At 41.3% G+C, this 24,112-nt stretch overlaps 1 protein-coding gene across 2 annotated transcripts; it reads left to right on the top strand.

Moving 5' to 3' along the window:
• The first annotated feature begins 591 nt into the window (after positions 1-591).
• On the top strand, positions 592-22,813 carry abhd18 (abhydrolase domain containing 18). Of its 2 annotated transcripts, none has more exons than XM_044041039.1 (14): positions 592-875; positions 2,108-2,216; positions 2,419-2,503; positions 2,577-2,677; positions 3,327-3,402; positions 6,973-7,057; positions 7,798-7,825; positions 8,029-8,167; positions 8,554-8,643; positions 19,283-19,384; positions 19,549-19,733; positions 21,288-21,421; positions 21,653-21,749; positions 21,824-22,813. In XM_044041039.1, exons 2-14 carry the CDS (start codon positions 2,125-2,127, stop codon positions 21,879-21,881), a joined length of 1,272 nt encoding a protein of 423 aa, XP_043896974.1. In that variant the 5' UTR covers positions 592-875; positions 2,108-2,124; the 3' UTR covers positions 21,882-22,813. The 2 variants fall into 2 exon arrangements, with proteins under 2 accessions (XP_043896974.1, XP_043896973.1); XM_044041038.1 differs by having other exon boundaries at positions 593-875; positions 21,587-21,749.
• Positions 22,814-24,112: the final 1,299 nt, after the last annotated feature.

A 24,112-nucleotide genomic window follows, 5' to 3' on the forward strand; every position in this document is an offset into this window, starting at 1 on the left:
TTCATTCATCAATGAGTGCTGATGTGCAGACAGTTTAAAATGATTAATATGTACCAAATGCTGTAGTGTGAGCACCTCTGCTCTCAGAGGTTCCCTAAACATTGTGACAACAGTAAGGAGAATATTGATCCAACAAGAAGAGGAAGTTCTTTAAATGTTGAATGAAAGTTGCGACAAAAGTAACATTAGGTTATGTTACTTTCCATTATAACCATAGGACTACAAACTGTCAGGGAATGTTCACAGAACCTTTTTGGTAACCAGAAATTGTTACCTGGGAATTAAACATATTCTGTTTCCATCCATGGTGATTGCAGTGTCCTGTACTTAATCATTGAATTTAATGGGGTTCTCTGGGGCCCTTGAATATAGCCTTTTTTACAAAAAAACAAAATAAGCAGTCAACATGTCCTTTGATCATAGTTTAAAATGAATGTATCTGTCAAATGCCACGAACACAATACTTCCAGTTTCAAAGTAAAAGCACTCTGGCGATCCAGTTCCCTGAATCCATCCATTCTTTAGTCAACAAAGCTTTTATTGTGAAATATTTGCAGGACCAGGAAATGCACGTAGACGAACACCGGCAAAGGCAAACACCGACTGTACTTCTTTACCAGGCGTAATATTTGTGTGGAATGCATAGATGAATGAAAACATTATTTGAGTCATTATTATGATTTAAAAATTGTTCAGTAGCAACTAGCAAGGTACAGTGAAGACCCTTTTATTGCACTTGTTGCACCGGAAGTGCCATCACGCCGTGTTGAAACAGCTTGACTAACGGACCGTTAGTGACTAGTGGGGGCAACTGATGCTAACAACCGTGCGGACCAGTCCACACCGCGACAAGAGTTGTCTGTGGTCAGCGTGAGGTATTTGAGTACCCGAGTGTTTCTGTCCACACCTGTCCGTGTATGTTGTCTGTCTGAAAGCAGCAGTAAGGTTCAATGAATGGCACGAGACTAACTAGATTAGCTAAGGTAACGCTAGCTGAAGTTGAACTTTGGACAGTAGGTCAGTCATTGACAGAGTAATGTCGTGTTTGTCTTCTGTTTGTTATAGTCGCATTTGTCTTCATTGTTCATTGGAAGTCTTTAATGTTTCGGTGCTTATCATTTGCCCTCACTGTCCTCGGGGTTAGTGTAATCACACAGCTAACTGCCCACTGTAAAGGTACTACTACCCATTACTCCTGACCGTCATGTGAGCTAAAACGCGAACTATCCTTCGCCTTCACTCTTGTCACTACGGTACATTATGCTGAGTTTATGTAAGTTTGACACATCACACGTGATGTTTGGAACGTGTTTCATCGTTGTGTGAGGGCCCTCGGTGGTCAAGACTGCTTTAGCGAGTCCAGCTGTAGTTAAACTTCCTGTGAATTCATAATGTTAAGGAGTATTCAGGTCCTCAAAATAACAGTAATATCTTTATTTATGTAACACAACGCTTCACAGAACATAAAACATAACAAATATACACAAACAGTCAATTTTAGCTTCTTATAAAACGAAGTTGTACATGGTAGTTATAACTTTATTCCAGCACGTAATTAATGTATTTATGTAGCTATATGTTTATTTTATTTTATTTTATTTTTCCACGTTTAATCTTCACAATTGTATTTTATTATTTATTTATTATTTATTATGTGTTTTAAGTATTGATTAGTGGAGCCTGGAGCACTTTTTACTTTTTTATTAACTTAAATAATGATTTTTTATTTTATATTTCATTATGTTTGCCATATCATTGGTACAATATAAAGTGACATGACCTGGAGGGTCTCAGCCTTTTGTCAGCCAAAAGCCAAATATAGGCCACTTGTTTGTTGTCATGTCCATGATTCATTCCTAATATGATATTTATTCATAACATTCATAACAGGATTATATTGACAGTTACTTTTCTTGAGGAATCTCCTGGACAGTGGACATCTTTTACATTACATTACATTTCATTTAGCAGACGCTTTTATCCAAAGCGACTTACAAAAGTGCATTTAAACATTTGGGTACAAATGTTCTTTCAGCTTTAATATCAGATGATGCTAGATAATGTATAATTTTTCCATTCTCAGTGAAAATTTGTCTCTGTGTACTAGATGCCTGGTGCAGGTCCATGGGTGTGAGTCGACTGGATGTATTTTACAGAAGGCTGCTCCTCACCAAACTCTTCATCGGAGGTTGGGGGAAGCCGGAAGACCTCAAGAGGTATGAAAAACAGGGAAACAACATATTGTGAGAGTTAATTTGATTGATTTGATTCAATTTCTTAAATGTATTTGGCATTGTAATTCCTCTTTGGCAGCATGTGAATGTCATGCCAGTAAACCAAATATAATTTAGAAAGGAGAAAACAGAGTAGCAGTGTTTTGGTGTCTTGTAGGTTTTTTCTCCGTCTTGTGTTTTGCAGAATCTTTGAATTCCGCAAGATCATTGGAGACAGAGAGAGGTGCAAGACTCTTGTGCCCGAGGACTATCCAGTTTACATACATAAGGTACTCTTCAGATTCTTCATTTTTCATCAGTATACATTGACTGTCATGTACAGTGTTTGTTTGTGCTGTGCAGACAGAGGAGCACTCTGACTGTCTCATCCATGATGGATTCTTCATCTCTCCCCTGGAACACTTGGTTCCTGAAATCCTGCCACCAGAGGCTGTCAAAGCCAGGTAAACAAGATTAGATCCCTCTGGGCACCTTTTTAGTTTTCTACTGTTGATGTGTCACAGAAGATGAGTCCAGTGATCACTGGAAGTTGTAACACACACAGAGATTACGTCTGCTAAAGAAGTCGGTGTTTGCCTTTGAAAATTAAAATAAATAAAACTATTTTCATAGGTCTCTACATGAATCTAAGACGTGCATTTCCTGGTCCTACGAATATTTCACAATAAATGATTGTAGATGATTATGTACATTTATAACATACTTTTTATATACAAAGGTAGATTCAAGGCATCCACAGAGACATTAAAAACAACACAGACATAATTGAGAGAAATCAACATTTAAATTAAATGAGTTAAACAATTTAAAAAAGGGTAGTACATAAATAAGTAAAACTATATAAATTATAGGATAGTGATGATTATGGCCTCAGGTTTTGTGGGGTAGTTTAGTTAAAATCACTAGAGAATAGAGTATGAATGTAAAAACGGCAATGTCAAAGCTTTTCTAAAATCGGCAGACGGCTTGTTCCAGCTCTATATGCCACTTATTGTTTTTAGATTTAATAGTGTCGTGCATTGTTTCTGTTGCATGGAAAAATATGTAGCTTTGTCTGATGTACTCCCTGTGTGCATGTGTGTGTTATTCCAGATTCCAGTTTATAGTCCCTAAGAAGTGGCAGAAGAACAGACCAGTATGTATCCACTTGGCTGGGACTGGAGACCATGTAAGACCTAGAACCTTTGAAACCGAACATAACTTTAAAGACCAGAGGTGCTGTTCATAGCTGGTATTTACATCCTACTGTCTGAGTGTATCACTTAAACCCGACACTGGCATTTCTCTCCTTTGAGAACTCGTGATCAGACCTCTCCTTATATAATATCAAACATCTCAGCATGTACACAAGACCAAAACTGATTTTTTTTTGCATTCATTATGATGAGGTCACTTTTACCACCAATATCTAATTAGTTCTAATATGTAGGTTTCCATTGAAAATGTTCCTCAAGTCCTGTTTCATCAACACTTATATCCGTTTGCCTGTTCAAGGTTGACCTTTGACCACCAAAATCCATTAAGGTTGTCCTCAAGTCTAAGTGGACGTTTGTACCAAATACAAAAGACCTATTGAAGCGATATTTAGCTAGCGATATTTAGGACACCCAAATGCACACCCTTTAGTCCAAGTCAGTGGTTCTTAAAGGGGACATATTATGCAAAATCAACTTTTTAACCATTTCAATACTTATATTTGGGACTCTGGAGGCCCTACCAGTCGGTAAAAAGAATACTCCGTCATGTTTTCGTTGTCCCCCTTAGTGTAAGTATAGACGATAAAACACTCGATGTTGAATTCCCTGCGCTTATGACGGCAGCATGCGCATTTCACTGCGAATGTTACCGCCCCACCAGTAAGTTTACTTGGAGAGCTCCACCTTAGCTCCACCTTGTCCCTGCGAGAGTGCAGGCGAGGGATGAAGGTATTATGTCAACGCGGAGGGACAAGTGTGCTGTTGGTGGCTGCACAGTGGAGCACAGTGTTTTACAGAGGATTTTATATATGAAGCTAATGTGCCGGATAAAGTCAGCAAACGTGTGTTGTGTGTTCGCACCACTTCGCATCAGACTGTGGCCAGCGGTCACCGTATTTAGTCAGGGGACGTATTTCACCGACGTACAAACACACACATTGTTAAGAAAAGGTCACATAGAGCTCATAACTGACCTTTCTGACACGTCCTAATTAAAAATATTTGTTCAGTACGTCCTCCATGACCGGAGCACAGACTCAGTCTGATACAGTCACATACAGCAGCTGTTTATGCAGCTCGCCACTGATGATCAGCGGTGCTGCACTCTCTGTGCATCAGTCCTGCACTCTCTGTGAAAATCAGTTAGGGGCATAGGGACAGCACAGCGATAAGCGAGCAGCGAGCTGCCTAAACTGTCGCTGTATGTGTGAGTGCCGTCACAGGAACAGACCTCCGACACATAAATACTTAGGGACAGCTAACGTCTCCGGAGCACAGTCACCGGTCTGATATACAGTAACATACAGCGGCAGTTTATGCAGCTCGCCGCTGGCGATCAGCGGTGGCTAGGTCTCCGGAGCACATTCTCCGGTCTGATACAGTAACATACAGCGGCAGTTTATTCAGCTCGCCGCGCGCCGCTGGCGATCAGCAGTGGCGATCAGTGGTGCTGTTCCTAAGTGTTTTTAACTGATTTACAGTTCGGCACTGTTTGGCTTGATCCTTATGTAGGACGTCTCTTCCTGTGACGGCACTCTCGCTGATGTTCTGCTCACGCTGCCATGTTGATATTGTCAGAGAACTAGTGGACGAATAGTGCTGTAAAGCGCTGTAAAGAGGACAAATCAGAAACCCCCTGGAAGAAGTGAGTGTATGTTTGCCTGTGTCTCATTTGCATATAAAGGGATCATGCACGAAAACCGAGTGTTCTGAAAGGCGCGGGTTTAGCAGGGTTATTGAACTACTATGATGCTTCATCCTTATGGTATTTTGACCAAGGCATGTCATAGACATGTTCATTAGGACACCAGGGAACTATTTTAATGGGGGAAATAGGGTATAATATGTCCACTTTAACCTGGGTTCGATCGAGTCAGTCTCAGGGGTTCGGCGGAGGTCAAGACACACGCCGACTCATATCATTTGTGATGACACGCCCTGCTTGGCCATCATTGGCTGCAGGTGATCACGCTACATTGCTTGGCCTATTTTTGCCGCAGGGAATTTGGTGCACTCAGTTGTCGAATTGTGACTGTCGTGATGGTACGTCGTGTGATTTCTTTCTTAATATTTTAATCCCTTCATACTAATTATGTCAAGCAAAAAAAAAGTGGTCGGACGAATATGTACAATATGGATTTACATGTATAACGGAACGTGATGGGAGTCAGCATCCTATCTGCATGATAGCCCTGGAGATTTTCATACTGTTTGTTACAACATATCTTTGCGAGCAATCCTTTTCGAGGATGCTGGACAAGAAAAGAAAACAGACTTTGTTGCGAAAATGACATGAGAGTGGCACTTGCCAAGGTGAAGCCGCGCATTTCTGAACTGGTCTCTGAAAGGCAACAGTAGAAGTCACACTGATTTGCAGTAAGTTTTCATTATTGTGTTTTTGTGTGAAAATCATGTTTTGCTAGTTTTCTTCTTTGAACACAGTGATGTTGATGCACAGTTCATTTTGTGCACCAGTAAAACATATATATACCTATTTTTTTGAATTTGAAAAAGAAAACATATTTTATTTTCCTTATTAAGAAGGGTTCGGTGACTGCGCATATGAAACTGGTGGGGTTCAGTACCTCCAACAAGGTTAAGAACCACTGGTCCAAGTGAATAATAAGGCAACATTTCCACAAGATTATAAACTGGTGTACACGGAGACTAATTATGTTTGTACAAAGTCTAATCATTACAGGCAGGTCAGCTGTTGGTGCACTTGTCTTTGATAACTCACTCTCTCTCTCTCTCTCTCTCTCTCTCTCTCTGCTACTACTGTGCATATGAATCATTTTTATTTTTAATTAATTACACACAGAAGCTCCAGTCATATTTGTTGTTGCACTTTGGAGAATAGAGTTAGTAGATGGAGAGATAAATGTCCCTGTTTGTTCACCAACTACATCCTGCTACAACTGCAGCTAACTCTTCCTGAATTTCCCGCTTCACCTGCACCTATTGCCTTCATTTACAGGCTGAAGGTTTTCCTGCAAACCACCTGAAATATTACAGATGTAACTGTAGCCTGTTCTCTAGTTCTCAATGTGTTTTGTCTGTGTTTAAGCCTGTGCATAGCTGTCAGGAACAACATGGGGTTAAGTGTCTTGCCCAAGGATACATCGGTATGTAGACTAGCGGAGCCGGGAAATCAATTAAGAAATATTTAGGAGGATCTCATCGAACATATCAGACAATGAGGGTGCATGCCCCACATCTGGTGCAGACAGACAAGCCTTTTTTTCTTCTGCGCACCACTCCTGTGTGCTTCTCCGTCCGTTTTATTGGTGTTCCTAACTGATCTTGGACAGGCGCTAAGCGGGGATATACAGGCATGCGCTGGCTGCAGTTTTTGCATGCCGAAAACCGAAATGCCTTTTTTTGGCCATTCTTGGCTGAAATGTTTCGATGGCTGAATTTTCGGTGCATCGCCATTACTAAGTATGAACAGTCCACCCAGACACCTCCACCAAGAAGAAGAATATGCTTTTTACTTGATCTGTATTCTCTGCTAAGTATTTATAATGTTTGTTTGTATACAGTTCTTCTGGCGTCGACGGACCTTGATGGCCAGACCTATGATCAAAGAGGCAGGAATGGCTTCATTGATTCTGGAGAACCCATATTATATCCTTCTATATTAAAAATAACAACAAAGAGTACAGACTATCTAGACCTCTGGACTGTGTGTGGATAACTGTTGTAGTTGTTTGGGAGCAGTAAGTGCATGTAGTTCACATAGTTGAGGGAGAGCAAAGTGCAACTAGGCTGGATGAAGATCAGAGGTGAGATTAATAAATACACTCATGTCTCATTGCTCTGTAACATCAGAGCCAATCACAGTGAAGCATGATGGTTAATGTGGTGAGTCCATGTTTAACTTCACTTGTATAACCTATGGGACACACAAGACACACAATGGATTAATAAATGTCAACTATAGATGGTTATATTAATAATTATTTGACATGGCTGTTCTATGTGGACCTACAACACAACCACTGAAGGTCATTTGGCCAATAAAGGCAGGTTGGGTGCATCTACACCTGTACGTTAATGTGGTCAAGCACTGTCCAACTGCAAACCCATCACCAGCTCTTGATACAGGTGTAACTGGGTTTAAAGTAAGATGACTGGCTGTGTGTAGTCAGTGGTGACTATAAAAACAGTGTTGATATATTCCATGTTTATCATGTTGATGCTCTAGGAACTATGTCTTAAGCAAATGTAAAAAGTACATTAATCAGAAAGTGTAAAGGAGATTATGCTCCTGTCTGCAGCAGACATAATGGGACTGACTTTCAACAACCTCTGGTCATGTTGTTTTGTTATCTTTGCATCTTTTTATTCCTTGACTGACCTTTTACATGGCTACCGAAAACCCAAAGACCAACTGTAAGTTTACTCCCTTTAATTTAATTGCTATTTATTTGGATTATTAGCCTTTTGATAAACAGAAAACTTTTAATTAATTATGTCCTATACAAGTAAATTAAAGCAAGTTCTCAGTTTTAGAAATGCAAGGAAAAAAAAATATTTCAGTGGTACCACTTCATTGGAAAGTAAACAAGGAAATTATTTGTCACACTATATTTTAGGCGTTCCTGTCTAAAGAATGTGTCTGACTTGTTTGTAATGGGAGGATCTTTGATCCTGGAGTCGACTGTGCTTCTCCACTGGCTGAAAAGAGAAGGATACTGGCCATTAGGGATGACGGGTATCTCCATGGGAGGATATGTGAGTCCCCATAACAACACATGTTCTGTCATTTCTGTTGTTTCACTAGTATCCCTCAACAACCAATCAACCAACATGCTTGTCATTCTGACAGCTCAAAGTCAATGACATCTTAATGGAGATATGGTCAAACCTCCTCATTGGGGAGTTCTGGCTCCTGATTAGGTTAAATGTTAAGGGGTACTCGAAAGGCTTAAAGATTCGGGAACTGTGAGACCATGTTACTGAGCAAAGATTTATCTATGAGGGATCGCTGTCAGATTGTAGAGCTGTTAAAACTTAGAGTTGAATATTTCATCGACAGCAGCTTTAATTCACCAGTCAGCATACAAAACAAACAGGACTTATAATGCCTCAAAAGTTGATATTTTTGTCTTTGTGTCCAGATGGCATCCCTGGCAGTGACTAACTGGCCAAAGCCCATCCCTTTGATCCCCTGTTTGTCCTGGTCCACTGCCTCCAGTGTCTTCACTACGGTAACCGACTTATTGTACCTGACTGATCACTAAGGAAGTTCAACATTTTGAAACCGTATAACCAAATGTTGTAGCAGAAGCAGATGTGTTGTGTTTCCCCTTCTGTCTGGTAGGTGAAGGCTTTGATGATGATCAATCAGAGTGCAACTTGTAGGTTGTGTCAGCCCAGTCAGCTCCACTTCAGTCCTCTTGTCAGTTTCATTTAAGCTCAGAATAAAAGAATATGTTTATCATTCACTATCATCTTGAGGAAAGATGCATTTGCAGCCCACAACTCTTAAACTACCTAATCTCTACGTTGCCATTCTTTTGCCTAGAGTCCACTCAAATTACATATTGTATTTTCCACATATTACTAAAGTGCCAAATTGGCTGGTGGTCATGTGACTTTCTCTATATCTTAGTGTGGTAACTCCTGTACAGTGAACTAGTTGATTGAAACTGGTGCAGTGTTATATTGACATCTTTGGACAATTGCCCTGAAAATAAATCATAACCAGTATGGACAGGAGGATCAGTTACTTTCCAGTACAAACAGGCATTTGAGTATTGGTTCAGATTAGTCTATAGTTCAGCAATAACGTGGACTGGGGCAGATTAAGACGATATTTCATAAGAATCTTTGATTTGGTGATACAAGCACTAAATTTGGCACGAATGATGTTCAGGATGTACTTTTTAAGAAAATCCAAGCTGGCAACCTCGTCAAATGCAAAAAAAAAAAGGTTTTCAAAGTAGAACTTGAATGAACATGTGTTAATGGTCACTCCGGAGTATAGGTCGCACCAGCCAAAAATGCATAATGAAGAAGAAAAAAAACATATATAGGTCGCACTGGACTATAAGTCGCATTTTATTTACATGAAGCGGTAACACCAAGAAGGTCCTACCGCAAAGTCATTTATATTCATCGCCTTGGCAACTACCTGGGCGTGGAGACGCAATTGCACAGTTGACAAGCCTCTCCCGGCAGCACGTTGCTCAAGCACCCTTTTGCGAACTCGTTCCTCTAGCTGTGGCCATCTAGATTTTTTCCCGCAATTAGCTTTTTTTGTTTTCTTCATTGCAGTAAGCGTAACCTCCGCTTTTCGCCAGTCTATCACAAGTTTCTCGTTCACTCACAAACTTTCTTTCTGCTGCTCGGTTACCATTTTCGGCTGCATATTTCACTACTTGCAGCTTGTAATCTGCAGAATATGATTTTCTTTTGGGGGGCATTTGTTCAGTCTTTCTTGGTTGTCATGTTAGCTAATGTTTAAATTTTGAATTTTCAGTGGTACAGGAGTTGCAGATACCGCTACACAAGCCTACAGTGCCCTCTCGTGGCTGTCAGTTTGAAAATACCATACATGTGAAATTATATATCATATTTTTTCATATATATGTCGCACCTGTGTATAGGTCCCAGGACCCGCCGAACGATGAAATAAAGTGCAATACCCCGTTAAATACGGTATTAGCTTTAGTTGTAGTTTACTAACTGTTGTAGTGGTATACTCACTGTTGTTTGTAGTATACTTTAGTGTCCCAAATGCTTTCTAATAAGCCCCTGTATATGTCTCAACTAGAAGTTTAGTTAGTTGTAGTATTGCAGTTATATAGCCGCAACTGAATTGACAGGATATGCACATTTCACATATGCATCTCTGTCAAGTCTCCCCCTGACAAATGAATAGGAATGTCTTCAGAAGTGTAGCCTCCCAGAAGAAGTAGGTGATGAGGTTAACATCACTTGGTCAGCCCACCACGCAGGGAAGAAGCGAGGTTTTGAATTTGAAGTGAGCATTTCCTCACTCTTGCCCCTTTTTTGTGATGAGGCTCATTCTGTTGCCACAGTGAGGCATTCCATGAACAAAGTCTATTGCACACCTCAACCCAGACCAGGTTCCCGTGATAACTGCAGACCAGCCTATTTATGCTCTTGCCAAACAAGTCCAGTGGCACTGGCCTGACCTGTATGTTGAAGACAAATGTGTTGTAGTGTTTGGCAGTCTTCACATAGAGATGGTTGCATTCAGATCACTTGGGACCCTGCTTCAGAGTAGTGAGTGGACAGATGCTCTTGTGGAGGCTGCGGTGGCTTCTTCTGGAACAGCTGACTCCTTTCTTTCTGCCTCAAATGTCATAGGAAAACGCCACATGCACTAAGTCACAGCGTGCTGTCTCCACATGCTCCGAAAGGAAGTATATGAGTATCATTGTGCAGAGGAGAACGAAGGAGCCCTGAATTTCCTGAAGTGGGTGCCATTGGAGTTACTGAGGATCCATCTGCACTGAGGCAGTGGAAGGTGTCTGGACCAGCAGTTAGCCAGTTAGTCAACCAGTAAGTTGGCGTCTCAGGTCAAAGTGGCAAATGAAGTTGTCAGGCATCATGAGCAGACCAATCAGTCTCAGAAGTCCTTCACTGACAATGTCTAGAAGTTGTTTGGTGTGATAAAAGATGTGGACAATCCTTTCCAGGAAGACTCCAAAGATCTGCTCACATTAGACACAAAAACCAATAGCACATACCAGTGCTGAGCATGTAAGAACTCACTTTGAGAAAGGTCAAGTTGCCTTCAGAGTAGGCCTGCACGATTCGGGGAAAAATATGAATCACAATTTTAGCTTAGAATTGATATCATGATTCTCTGGCACAATTTTTTTCCCTCACGGAGTGTAAAGTTTATTGCACACATGAACCATGACAAAACAAAACAAATTGACAGTACCTTGAACAGCTTCATCATTTTGCACTTCGTGGTGACGTTTGAGGTGCTGGTAAAGATACCTTGCGGTGCTGCAACAACGGCAAAGCATGCCTTGCAAATCACATTAGACTGGCCCTTGTCGTCTTGCTTGAACCCGAAATACTTCCACACCACCGAATGCGAGCCTTTTTTTGGAGCGAGTTTGGTTTGAGATGTGGTTGGCTGATTCTCATCACTGGTAACTGGGTTTTCATCATCCATTTTTAGTCCTGTCACACTAGTCTAAAAGGAGCTTTGTCATTGGCTGAGGGTGAAACCCACCGCTCGCCAGTGGCGATCAGCGGTGCTGTCCCTAAGTGTCATTACCTCGTTTATAAAACCCGAAAGTTTCAGAACAAACAGTTCAGCCACTGCTGAGAAAATAGGGTTTTATTGTTTTCCTGGGCTCTGCGAAGCGGATCGGCACTTCCGTATGTTGATGTTGTCATCAGTATACCTCACCACTCCTCTCGCCACCGTAGCGCCTCCTGGTGTGGGCACTAGTCCGGGCACATCCGGTTGCGTACATTCAACCGCAGAAAAAGAAGAACTACTCTCGTTGCTGCTGAGATGCAGAGCATCCACCGTGCCATAGGGGGAGCTGTGTATCTGAGAGGCCTACCAATTACGTCACTTCCAGGTACCTGGCCAATCACAGGACAGTGAGAAAGCTCTCGTTGGCTGGCCAATCACAACACAGTCCACGTTCTGGGGGTGTGGTTTTGGTCTGAAACAGCGCGGCTGACGAGAGCGTCAGTGAGGAGACATTTTGAGCGGCTCGTTTGCAGCGATTAGGAGGTTTTTAACCATGAAAACAAGTTAATATATGTAAGTAGACCTCCATAACTAACATATAGGTGCAATACAAGCATTTGATGTCACCTTTAAAGTAGTGCAAACAATCCTTAATTGTCAGTCAGTCAGTCAGTCATCATCTAACCGCTTTATCCTCCACCAGAGGGTCGCGGATCCTTAATTGTGTTAAGTTAAAAAAGTTATATATACAGTTAAATCTACAGTATTTTTTAAACAAAGGCTGACACCACAAGTTAGGGTGAAGTGCAGAACAAACAAATAAAATCAACTAATAATACTTGCTTCCCTGACATCTCTACATCACTCTTTACAGTTTTTTTGTAAAGAAAACCTGCATGTCCACCTTTGATGGTCAACCGGTAGCTGGTATGCATAAGAATTTACAAGCCAGTTTGGTCAGACATGGAAAGTTAACATTGTGCAGTCTCTACCAGGCCAGTGGATCTTCCTCTGCATCAATAGTAGGAGGTCATCAGGGCTGGGCGATATGGACTAAAAGTCATATATCGATATTTTTTAGCTGAATGGCTATACTCGATTTATATCTCAATATTTTTTCTGTGATGTAATTGCGGTTTCCCCCAAAGCATTACAGCATATACGATCAAATGTTTTCCAGAGGCAAAAATTGTATCTGTGAAAATGAATGCTTAATTGGATAAAACAATTTTCTTAATTATTTCACGTAGATATTTAACACAGCTTGTTGATATGATAAATAATAAATTATGATTATATTGACAACTTCGGGCTTCCATATGTCCAAAAGTGATTGACGGTAATGGAAAATAAGTCAAAACTCTGTAGTGTGTGAACTATGAACCAGCTATTTCCTGCCTCCTAACCACGAGCTGAACAATAAATCTAATGGCGCATTTCTACCTGCTCTACTCGCCTCGCCTTGGCACAGCACGCCACGGCACGATTAGGTTGCATCTCCACTACAAAAAAGTTCCTACTTAACGTGGGCGGAGTCATCACTGCACGGCTGAGTGAAACTGCGGTGACTTGTTTTATACGCAACACACACACACACGAGTGACTAGTGACCTTACACCAGACTTCTGTAGTTGCTGGAGTTTAACCCACGTTAGGATTGTTAAGTAGTTTTAACTTATCTACAATTTGGCACTGTTCGGCTTGATTTCTGTCCACATGTCTCCGGAGTACTGCCTCTTACTCCACAGGCAGTGGTCTGTGATGACGCTTGTGATTGCCAGCGCTGTCCCTAAATACACCACAGCACTTTAAAAGACTCTTGTTAAATATAGAGGTTTCCCTGGTAGTTGTTGGAGATTAAGCCACGTTTTTAGGATTGTCAAGTAGTTTTAAGTGATCTGCAGTTCGCGCTGTTCGGCTTGATTTGTGTGTGGGACGTCTCTTCCTGTGACGGGTCTCTGGCCAGTCAGCGGCCGGCAGTCTGACCAATCATTTAGGGATGCACGATATATCGGCATTAATATTGGTATCAGCCGATGTTCGTCATTTTTTTTACATATCGGCATCGGTCCAATGAGTAAAACTGCGCCGATTTTAACAACCGATGTTTATACCTGTCTAATTGCTGTTTGTGTATGTGTGTCGGGAAGGGGAGGCCATGCAGCATTTGTTTGGGCATATGCCACGTCGGCGCTACTTTTCCGATGTTTTGCAATTTAATAAATATCTGGTTGCCATGAATACTGGCAAGTTTGATAAAGTATTTTAACATGTTTCTTTTATTATGGCAGGTCTTAGTAGAGCTTGTCAGGTATTGTTTCTCATATCTGTTGTGTAGTTCTATTGTTAAGGGAAGTGGCACGGTTGTTGTTGCCGGGAGGAAGGGTTGTTGACTTTATTTACGTACCCAGTATAGACGCCCTTATCTCGGTTACAGTAACTTTGCCAGGGTATTATTTTTATTTATGTTCATGTTTGTAATTTATGATCCAAACTTTCTCACAGGAGTTTAGTGAGTTGACGGAGTTAAACTGTACTTGTAAACTGTAATTTAGTTACACACTTGCTACAAGTGGTAAAGGTTTCTAAAAACCTTTACTTGTAGTTGGTTACTTGTGTCTTATGTGACCTTGTTATTTGGAGGTAAAACATGTTTTGAAAATAAAGGAAACTTTTTTTAAAAAACATATATCGATATCGATAGATATCGGTTATCGGCCATAGCAGCAATCTTAATATCGGATATCGGTATCGGTGGAAATAGTCATATCGGTGCATCCCCACAATCATTGCATAGTACCTACTACTAGTACGCTTGGAACCTCGCCGGAGCAGGTACTAAAAATAGTACCTGGTACCAGATACTATGCTAGTGGAAACACTACTTAAACTGTACCGTGGCAAGGCCAGTATGCCGGTGGAAATGCGCCATAACACACCGAGAGAGGCGGGACTTAAGGCAGAACAGCCAATCATCAGCTGGTCACAAAGCCGGTGTCATGTTTGAGGCAACAGGAGAGGGAGGGGGAGAGGAGGCAGCTGCAGCAAGTGCAGAAAAGAAGCGGCCAGAGAGGTAGCAGTAAATGTAGTGAGGCGTTTGTGCAAAACTGAGGAAAAACTGCAGAAAAAGTTTCAGTGTTGAACCCTCCCACCTTGAAAAGTGTGGGTTTTAAAACACCCACCTCCCCCACGGGTGCGACGCCCCGGTGTGTCTGTGTATGTGTAGGGATGCAGGGAGAGTGAGAGGAGAAATAGGTGCAAACTTGCGGCCCATGTATTGTCATTTTAACACAAAATTAATTATATCGATACAAGCGGTATTATCCCGTGTTATATCTCGTTTAGAAATATATCGATATATATTAAAATAACGTTATGTCGCCCAGCCCTAGTAGTTGTCCTGTTCATCTTTAGTGGCATAAAAATATCACTTATATTGACTTGTATCACTTGTATTGATTGACAAATGTGAAACTCCATGAATTAAACATATAGATTTTAAAGCTTATAAGTGCTTTTTGGGCCGCATGAGTATTCTTTGTTTCAGTACCATGAGTAGTGACGAGTAGAGCTCTATCCAGTTCTCATAATACATCCATGCCATGGAGTACATTGTCACTTAAACTAGATTGTACTTGTAAAATACTGCCACCTGCTGATGAAGGGAGGCATTATTGAGAAAAATATAACGTCTCAAAAATCCGTAACTGTGGAAAGAATGAGGAATGTGTGTGCTGGCGATCCACAAATGTGGAAGCGCAATTCACAAATACAATTTTCAGTTTTACAAATGTCATTATTTACAAATACACATCCATATTTGTAAAAATCTATATACAAGTTACAAAGGACCAAGGACATCGTTTATTGATTCAAGGACATCTGTGTCCTGCCAAGGACTTGTATTCAGACAGAACCTGAGACAACACCTTGCTTTGCTCCTACACCCTCCCAATCATTTTTTACCTTGAGCCCCATCTTGTCGACTTGTTATGGCAGTCGTTATCTACCGGTGTCTTCGGCTGCTCTTATCATATGGAGTTACACTGGCAAAAGATGCTTTTTTGTCATGCACTCGTCATGCAAATGCCCGTGGTGATATTTCAAGTGCTGGTATAAATTGGTTGTGTTTCCGCTGGATGTTGCAACTTTAGCGGTTTTGCACAGTACCTGTTTCTGGTACACGTCTGCAGCCTCAAACCCGAAATACTCCCAAATGATCGACATGCTGTTTTTCTTGGGGATTAAATCCCCTAACTCCGCTTCTGGTCCAGCTGAAGCCATTTCAGAACTTAAGGAGCAAGTGGAGCTGGTTCAATTCAATTCAATTTTATTTGTATAGCGCCAAATCATAACATACATTATCTCAAGGCACTGTACATAGACAACATCAAAGAGAGCAGAGAACCCCAACAGTTCACACAATGAGCAAGCACTAGGCATCAGTGGAGAGAAAAAACTCCCTCTTAACAGGAAGAAATCTCTGACAGAACCAGGCTCAGAGATGTGCGGTCATCTGCCTCGACCGGTTGGTTATACTTATTGGTCGTGACCTGTCCACAAGCAGCATGCCACTTCTGATTGGTGAGCTTGCCAGGAAGGGAGATGGCATGTATGTGTAAAATAGTTGAAACAACAGATCCTGGGTCAGTCAGGAGCACTGCAAAAAGCGTAGCTTTGACGATCACATGATCGCATTGTCTGAAATTGCAATTTCGATCAGAAAATGATAAATCGCCCAGCCCTAGTGAATACTCAACTATCATAGACGATGCAGACTTCAACATCCTTGAGAAGTTTGTTGTCACCGTGTATGACAAGCACAGTACTACAGGCAAGATTGATGAGGCAATGCTGGACTTTTTTGCTCATAAGCAAAGGTCTTATGATGCCACTCCACCGACAGGCGCATCCCTCGTTCAGCATGTGAAAAGGTCTGCCTTCCAAGCTGCCTGCACATGGGGTCAGGCAACAGTGTGCAAAATGCACATTGGAAGCCCTGCCAACTGTGGCTGGCAAAAGATGGTGAGGTCTGGCTAGTTCTCTGGACTACCCTTCCACCCATTGCTCAGACTTGTGAGCACTTGACAAAATGTGGCTGCAAGACTGAATGTAGAGGATGATGCAAATGATATTGTGTACACACACAGCAAGTCCACTCAAACAACACACGTCTATCAGTTTCTTTTTTCGCATTGTTTGTAAAACACAGACTCGAAGTTCACATTACCCTATATATCGGCAAAGTGAAATCCCCATTGAATCATCATAATATTCAGTAATTTTGATTTTATAAATGCAGAATTTTTGATTTCTGGTGAATGATGTGGATATCTTTAAACAAAATGCATTTTTGCGTTGTCCGTAACCACGGTGCAAGACTGATCGAGGCAGAACAGCGAGTGGAAGAAAAGGAGACAGCTAACACAAGTTAAGGGATGCTCTGCTCGATTCAAACAATTCAATCGATGAAACAGCAGACACTACTTCAGGCCAAGGTAACGGACCTTGAGGGAAGATCACGCCGTAATAACATCTGTATATACGGCATTAAAGAAGCCACCGAAGGAAGCTCAATGCTAACATCTATTGACCACTTCATGAAGATGGAGCTGGCGCTTGACGCTAGCACAGATTTGTAAATCCAGCGATCCCACCAGTCTATCGGCCCAAAGCCTCAAGATGAAACTGTTTCAAGGTCCATTCTGGTTAATTTCCAGAGGTAACACAATTTCACAACAGCTCAGTTAAGAAATGAGAATAAAAATAAAAATAAAATAAAATACAATGCAATAGTAAGAAAATTACAAAAAATAAAAAGTAAAAAAATATAAAATTACAATCTAAGATAGAGTAAGTATCGGGGGTAAGTAGGAAAGTGAGTGGACAGCAGGTTCTATGCGATGATTGGTCAGACTGCTGGCCACTGACTGGCCAGAGTCCCGTCAGGAAGAGATGTCCCACACAGAAATGAAGCCGAACAGCGCCGAACTGTAGATTTCTTGCTATATATTACTAACCCAGTAATATATAGCTTATATTCTTATCCTTTCAGATCTTCTTGACACATTTAGCACGTATTCGGGTTATAAACTCAATATACAGGAAACTCAAATATTAATTTTTAATTATAATCCCTCACTTGAGCTTAAACAAAGAATACCTATTGATTGTCTCAGAAAGCGATTAAATATTTGGCAGTTTGGTTAACACACTGTCTTAGTGATTTGTATAAGAAAAACTACGAATCTGTAAACAAGAAAATTAAAGATCTTAATAATTGGTCAACAACTCCTCTGAACTTAAGTGAAGGAATTGATGTTATAAAAATGTCAATTCTACCTAGATTATTATATCTGTTAATGTCACTGCCTAAAATCCCAACCACCTAATTCCAGGAATGGGATAAGCAAATATCATGCTTTATTTGGAAAGGAAAAAAAACAAGGATTAGATACAAAACATAACACATATCATTCTGCCCAGTTAAAAAATGTGACTCTCTGGTGTGATAGTAAATATGAGGCAAAATGGAAGGACATGGAAAGGGAATGTATTCCAACACAAGCAATGATTGTAGTGGTTAGCACTCTCGCCTTGCAGCGAGAAGACCCAGGTTCGGGTTCCCCGGTTGGAACAAGGGCCTTTCTGCATGGAGTTTGCATGTTCTCCCTGTGTGTGTGTGTGGGTTTTCTCCAGGTTCTCCAGGCTTCCTCCCACAGTCCAAAAACATGCAATGTGGGGATTAGGTCAATTAGGACACCCTAAATTGACCATAAGAGTGATGGTTGTTTGTCTCTATCTGTGTATGTGTGGCCCTGCGATGGACTGGCGAACTGTCCAGGGTGCACCCCGCCAGTGCTTTTCTTGTCATAGAAACAAATAAAAATGTAAGTATAAAAAAAAAAAAAGTAAAGTCTGAGAACCTGGCCTCAAACCTGACCCAGCTCAGACTTGGCCTTCTCTCCCCTCTGTGAGGTAGATCACACAAAATAGCAGTTTCATAAAATAAACAATGCCTGACGACAGAACGGTCCTAAACAGGATTTTAAATACATATTCACAGCAACTTTCGCTGACCCGCTGCCATATTGTGTTCGCTCTCAGCACGGAGGGAAAAACACAAACAGACCCCTCACCGATCCTCGACAACAACCAGGTACACTCCCTGGTCACAAATGTCAGCCCCTTAGCTTGACTAGCCTCTCGTCTATGGACTATATCACTTAATATCATTTAATCTCACGGAAGTTAGCCTGACTTACTCGCACAGTGGACATACACACACCACCGTCATTGCTCTTGACGTGTTATTGCAATTTTTTGCGGGCAATTCATGTCTTTTTTGATTTCCTTAGTCTCTCTCTACTAGGTGGTTCTTAAAGTGAGGTACACTCAACAAAATACACTACAGGTACTGAAAACACAATCCCCTATTTTCACCTGGCCACATATAGTTCAAGCACTGTTAAAAACTCTTGAAAAAAAATCTTGAAAAATTTTCAACTGGATAGCATACTTTTCTAAGGGAGTAGGTTCTGAGGCACTTGTGTGCCAAATATGGTGCTCGTACCAAGTGAAAGATTGTTTCAGCAATTGTTTCTGCCCCACTAAAATGGTTGAGAAGTAAAATTCTGTTGTGTTTGTGTGTGTAGGGTGTGCTGAGTAAAGCAGTGAACTGGACTGAGCTGGAGAAACAATATTCCATTAACTCTGTATATGAAGAGGAGATCATTCAACTGTTGGAGTACTGTGGGGTAAATTGTCCTTCCTACTCAAGATCTACACAACCAGGGGGGTTATGGATTTTGCCTTAATAAATTAATAAATGTAATCACAAATACTTAACCATAACCTTACCCAACTCACACCAGCATCAGTAAGAACCTTGTGTCTGTTGTGCTGTGTCATTGTCTATCAGGCAGATTCTTTAAAGATGGGTCCAGACTTTGTGAAAAACATGGACTCTATAGAGCAACTGCTGACTTTTTCTGGAGCTTCAGTAGACCAGTACTCCAAAGCCAGAGGAGGAACTGAGGTTGACAAAGTAGACCACTTATTATCATCTGTGAATAACAGTGGGACAAGCTTGGACTCTGGACCATGGTAAGTAAGTGTTTTAGATATATCTGCATGTGTGACTTTGCTGCTTGTCTACGTACTTAAGCTGACACAAAACATTATATATTTAACTGTGTTAAAGGGGACATATTATACCCTATTTCTCCAAGTTAAAATAGTCCCCTGGTGTCCTAATGAACATGTCTGTGACATGCTTTGGTCAAAATATGGATGAAGCACCATAGCAGTTCAATAACCCTGCCAAAACCGCCCCTTTCAGAACGCTCGGCTTTGTGCCTGGTCCCTTTACATTCAAATGAGACACAGGCAAACACACACCCACTTCTTCCAGGGGGTTTCTGATTTGTCCTTTTTACTGCGCTCACTCAGCTCCTGTTCCCTCCGCTCCATTTCTCTCCCCCTCCCTCCACTAGTTCTCTGACAATATCAACATGGCAGCATGCACGGAAAACAGCGAGAGTGCCGTCACAGGAAGAGACGTCCTCCATAAGGATCGAGCCAAACACTGCTGAACTGTAAATCAGTTAAAAACACTCAGGTGGCGAGCGGCGAGCTGCATAAACTGCCGCTGTATGTGACTGTATCAGACTGAGTCTGTGCTCCAGAGACCTCCGACACAAGGATCAAGTCGAACTGTAAATCAGTTAAAAAGACTTAGGACAGGCGATCAGCGAGCTGCATAGACTACCACTGTATGTGACTGTATCAGACAGAGTCTGTGCTCCGGTCATGGAGGACATGTTGAACAAATATGTTTAATTAGGACGTGTCAGAATGGTTAGTTATGAGCTCTATTTGACCTTTTCTTAAAAATGTGTGTGTTTGTACGTCGGTAAAATACGGTCGCTGACTAAATACGGCGACCACTGGCCGCAGTCTGATGCGAAGTGGTGCGAACATAAGAACACGCGCTTGCTGACTTTATCTGGCACATTAGCTTCATATATAAAATCCTCTGAGGCTGGAAGTTTGTGTAAAACACTGTACTCCACTGTGCAGCCACGAATAGCACACTTGTCCCTCCGTGTTGACATAATACCGCTCTTCCTCCCTCGCCTGCACTCTTGTATTTTATAGGGACAAGGTGGAGCTAAGGTGGAGCTCTCAAAGTAAACTTACTGGTGGGGCGGTAACATTTGCGGTGAAATGCGCATGCTGCCGTCATAAGCACAGGGAATTCAACATTGCGTGTTTTATCGCCTATACTTACACTAAGGAAGACCACGAAAAAAGGACTGACTATTCTTTTTCCACACTTTGGCGACTGGTAGGGCCTCCAGAGTCCCAAATATAAGTATTAAAATGATTAAAAAGTTGATTTTGCATAATATGTCCCCTTTAAATGAAAAGATTTGAACATTTGTCACAATGTATTATCCGTCTGATGTCATGTACTTAATTATCTAATTTGTACTTTTCGCTCATTGTGATTATGAGTATTGAGTATTGGATAATTGCTGGGACATGGCACTGGTTACTGTGTATTATTTTTTTGTCTGGTGGTTAACTGGCTTGGGTAAGTGTTGCTTGGATTACATTTAATCCTTTTGTTTTCATCTAAAACTTTCTTTATTAAAGCTTTGGTACAAACAGCACACTGCATGGAAAGAAGAAAGATTCAGCCAAATGCCTTCGACCATCATTGCATAAAGAGTCAATAAGCTTCATGAAGGGAGTGATGGATGAATGTACACACATGGCCAACTTCTCTGGTAAGTGTTCACATTTAAACATTCACATTTAAAAGAAACAGCTCCATAATCTATGTATATAATTTAGTCTTTAGTCAATGACTAGAGATCTACTGACCATGTCGAGATAGTGCATATATTACGTGTCCTTTGGCAAATAAGTGGTATGTGTCTGTTCTGTTGTAGTTCCTGTCGACCCCAGTCTCATCATCGTAGTTCAGGCTAAAGAGGATGCCTATGTGCCTCGCACAGGTGTCCTGAGTCTGCAGGAGATCTGGCCAGGATGTGAAGTCCGCTATCTCAATGGAGGACACATCAGTGCATACCTGTTTAAACAGAACGTCTTCAGGTGAACCACTGGAACATAGGAGCCATTTAAAATGTCAGTCTGTTGAACTGATTGCATGTGTTTTTATTTTCCAGGCGGGCCATATATGACGCATTTAACAGATTCTGCCTGAAGTATCCCAACTTGCACTAGTCTCAGAGGCTGCACCACACCAGGACCTACATGTCCACAGACCAGAGGCCTCAGTGAAATGTTTGGCAGTGAACATGTTTTCTGCTGAGACTAACTGTGTCTGGCTTCATATACTATCATTACATGAAGGCCAGCTTAGTGTAGTCTCATAGTCTACCCTGCAGGGGGAGTGGTGTGTGCCATGTGATGGCGTGAAAAGTTCCTGTCTGTGTTACTATGTAGAGGAACACTCAGAAGTGTCCTTTCTCAGACACACACACACACACAACTACAGTCCGTGTTCTATTAAAATATTAACTCACTGATGTGCACTTACTATAGAATTTTGATTAATACACATTTTGATTTATTAATGAAAACAAAGGGGTTAGCACTCTCACCTTGCAGCGAGAAGACCCGGGTTCGAGCCCCGGTTGGAACAACGGCCTTTCTGCATGGAGTTTGCATGTTCTCCCCGTGTGTGCGTGGGTTCTCTCCGGGTTCTCCGGCTTCCTCCCACAGTCCAAAAACATGCAATGTGGGGATTAGGTAAATTGGACACTCTAAATTGACCATAGGAGTGAGTGTGAGAGTGAATGGTTGTTTGTCTCTATCAGTGTGTGGCCCTGCGATGGACTGGCGAACTGTCCAGGGTGTACCCCGCCTACCGCCCGATGTAGCTGAGATTGGCACAGCACCCCCCGCGACCCTCTGGTGGAAGATAAAGCGGTAGATGATGACTGACTGACAAACAGTGTTTTGACTGAGAAATATCATAGGAGTTATATTGTATAAGAAAGTCCCATGATTGAAACATAGCTCTTATGTAGTTTGCTTTTTTCTGAAATCTGCTGCTGCTGATGATGATGATGATAATGATAATAATAATGATAGAGACTTAGTTGTTGAGAGCACTTAATCAAAATCATCGCCATAAAATCAAAACAATGAAATGTTGCAATGTGTATTTTCTCAAATCTTTTTAGAGTCAAGGACCCTTTACAGAGAGACCATTTCCTCAATTATCCCCTTACAGTCCTTACACTAATAAAGCTCTCTCTCTGTCCCTCCTAAGATAAAATCTTACTTTGGGTACATGCTAATGAACGTTTTGATGAACGTTATTGCAACCCCTCTCTCATCCCATCATTGCTGCTTTCGACCTGTACAGCTACAAATTTGTCCCACCTAAGTCTCCCTTCAGTCATGAAAGCATCCAGAAGTCTGAATATATTTTCTCCCCCCTTGTCCTGACCAATACGGCATAAATTAATTAGAGTCAGAGCGCACAAAGTGCAAAATTCGTAACTAAACAAACTTGTCTGAGGGCATTTATCATAGCAACGTGAAAAACATGTCAATTTGTGCTAGACCCATCCAAGATAAAATGTTATTGAAATGTTTTACAGATTCAAAAGGGCGTGACAACGGCAGCCTTCAGAATTTTAGCGAATTTCGGCAAGTCTTCACAAAACAGGAAGTGCGCTGTAACTTTGCGGTACATTGTCCGATCCGTACGCAATTAGTTACATGACACGAGAGACCAACCCTGAACCCGTCTACGAACATGAACTTGAACAAATGTGATGTCGGCCATTTTTAATTCTGCCGCCAAACAAGAGGTACCCTGTCAATTTGCCACCTATTTCCTGAATCAATTTGATTGCGATTCACAAGGTCTCAATTCAATTCCAATTTAATTCAAAATATTTCAGTTACAATACCACTCTTGATCATGAAAACATTTTTACAGAATTAATACTGTTAATTATACAAAGATTTCTCACAGCTGGCATATACATGGAAAAGTGAAAGAAATCTGCTTTTAGCTTATTGGAAAAACAATTTTGAGAAAAGAAAAAATTTAAACTGCACATTAACAAGTTCAAAGCGCATAAACAAAAATGATGTGTTTCACGCTAGATGTTTGGAATAGCCACTTCACTCAAATGTATGCATGTCAGCAAAATGTAGCGCGGTTCCAACAAATTGACAGAGCTCTAAAGTCAGTGTGAGACGCCATTTCAATAAGTTTACACATGACATTTCTCACACTGAGAAGTGATCAAACTTACCTCACATAAATTAGTAATCGATGATGCAGAGGCAGATTGCCCTGCTTACTTCACTCATACGGCTCTCTTGAATTAGCAACCTATCATCCAATCAGACAATACTATTTGTTGTTGCTGTCTAAAGTCTGAAAATAGGTTTGCGCTGCAAGTAGTCGTTCCAGGAACAACATCTTCACA

The sequence above is a fragment of the Solea senegalensis genome, linkage group LG12, assembly GCF_019176455.1.
Source record: "Solea senegalensis isolate Sse05_10M linkage group LG12, IFAPA_SoseM_1, whole genome shotgun sequence".
NCBI classification, from domain to species: Eukaryota; Metazoa; Chordata; class Actinopteri; order Pleuronectiformes; family Soleidae; genus Solea; species Solea senegalensis.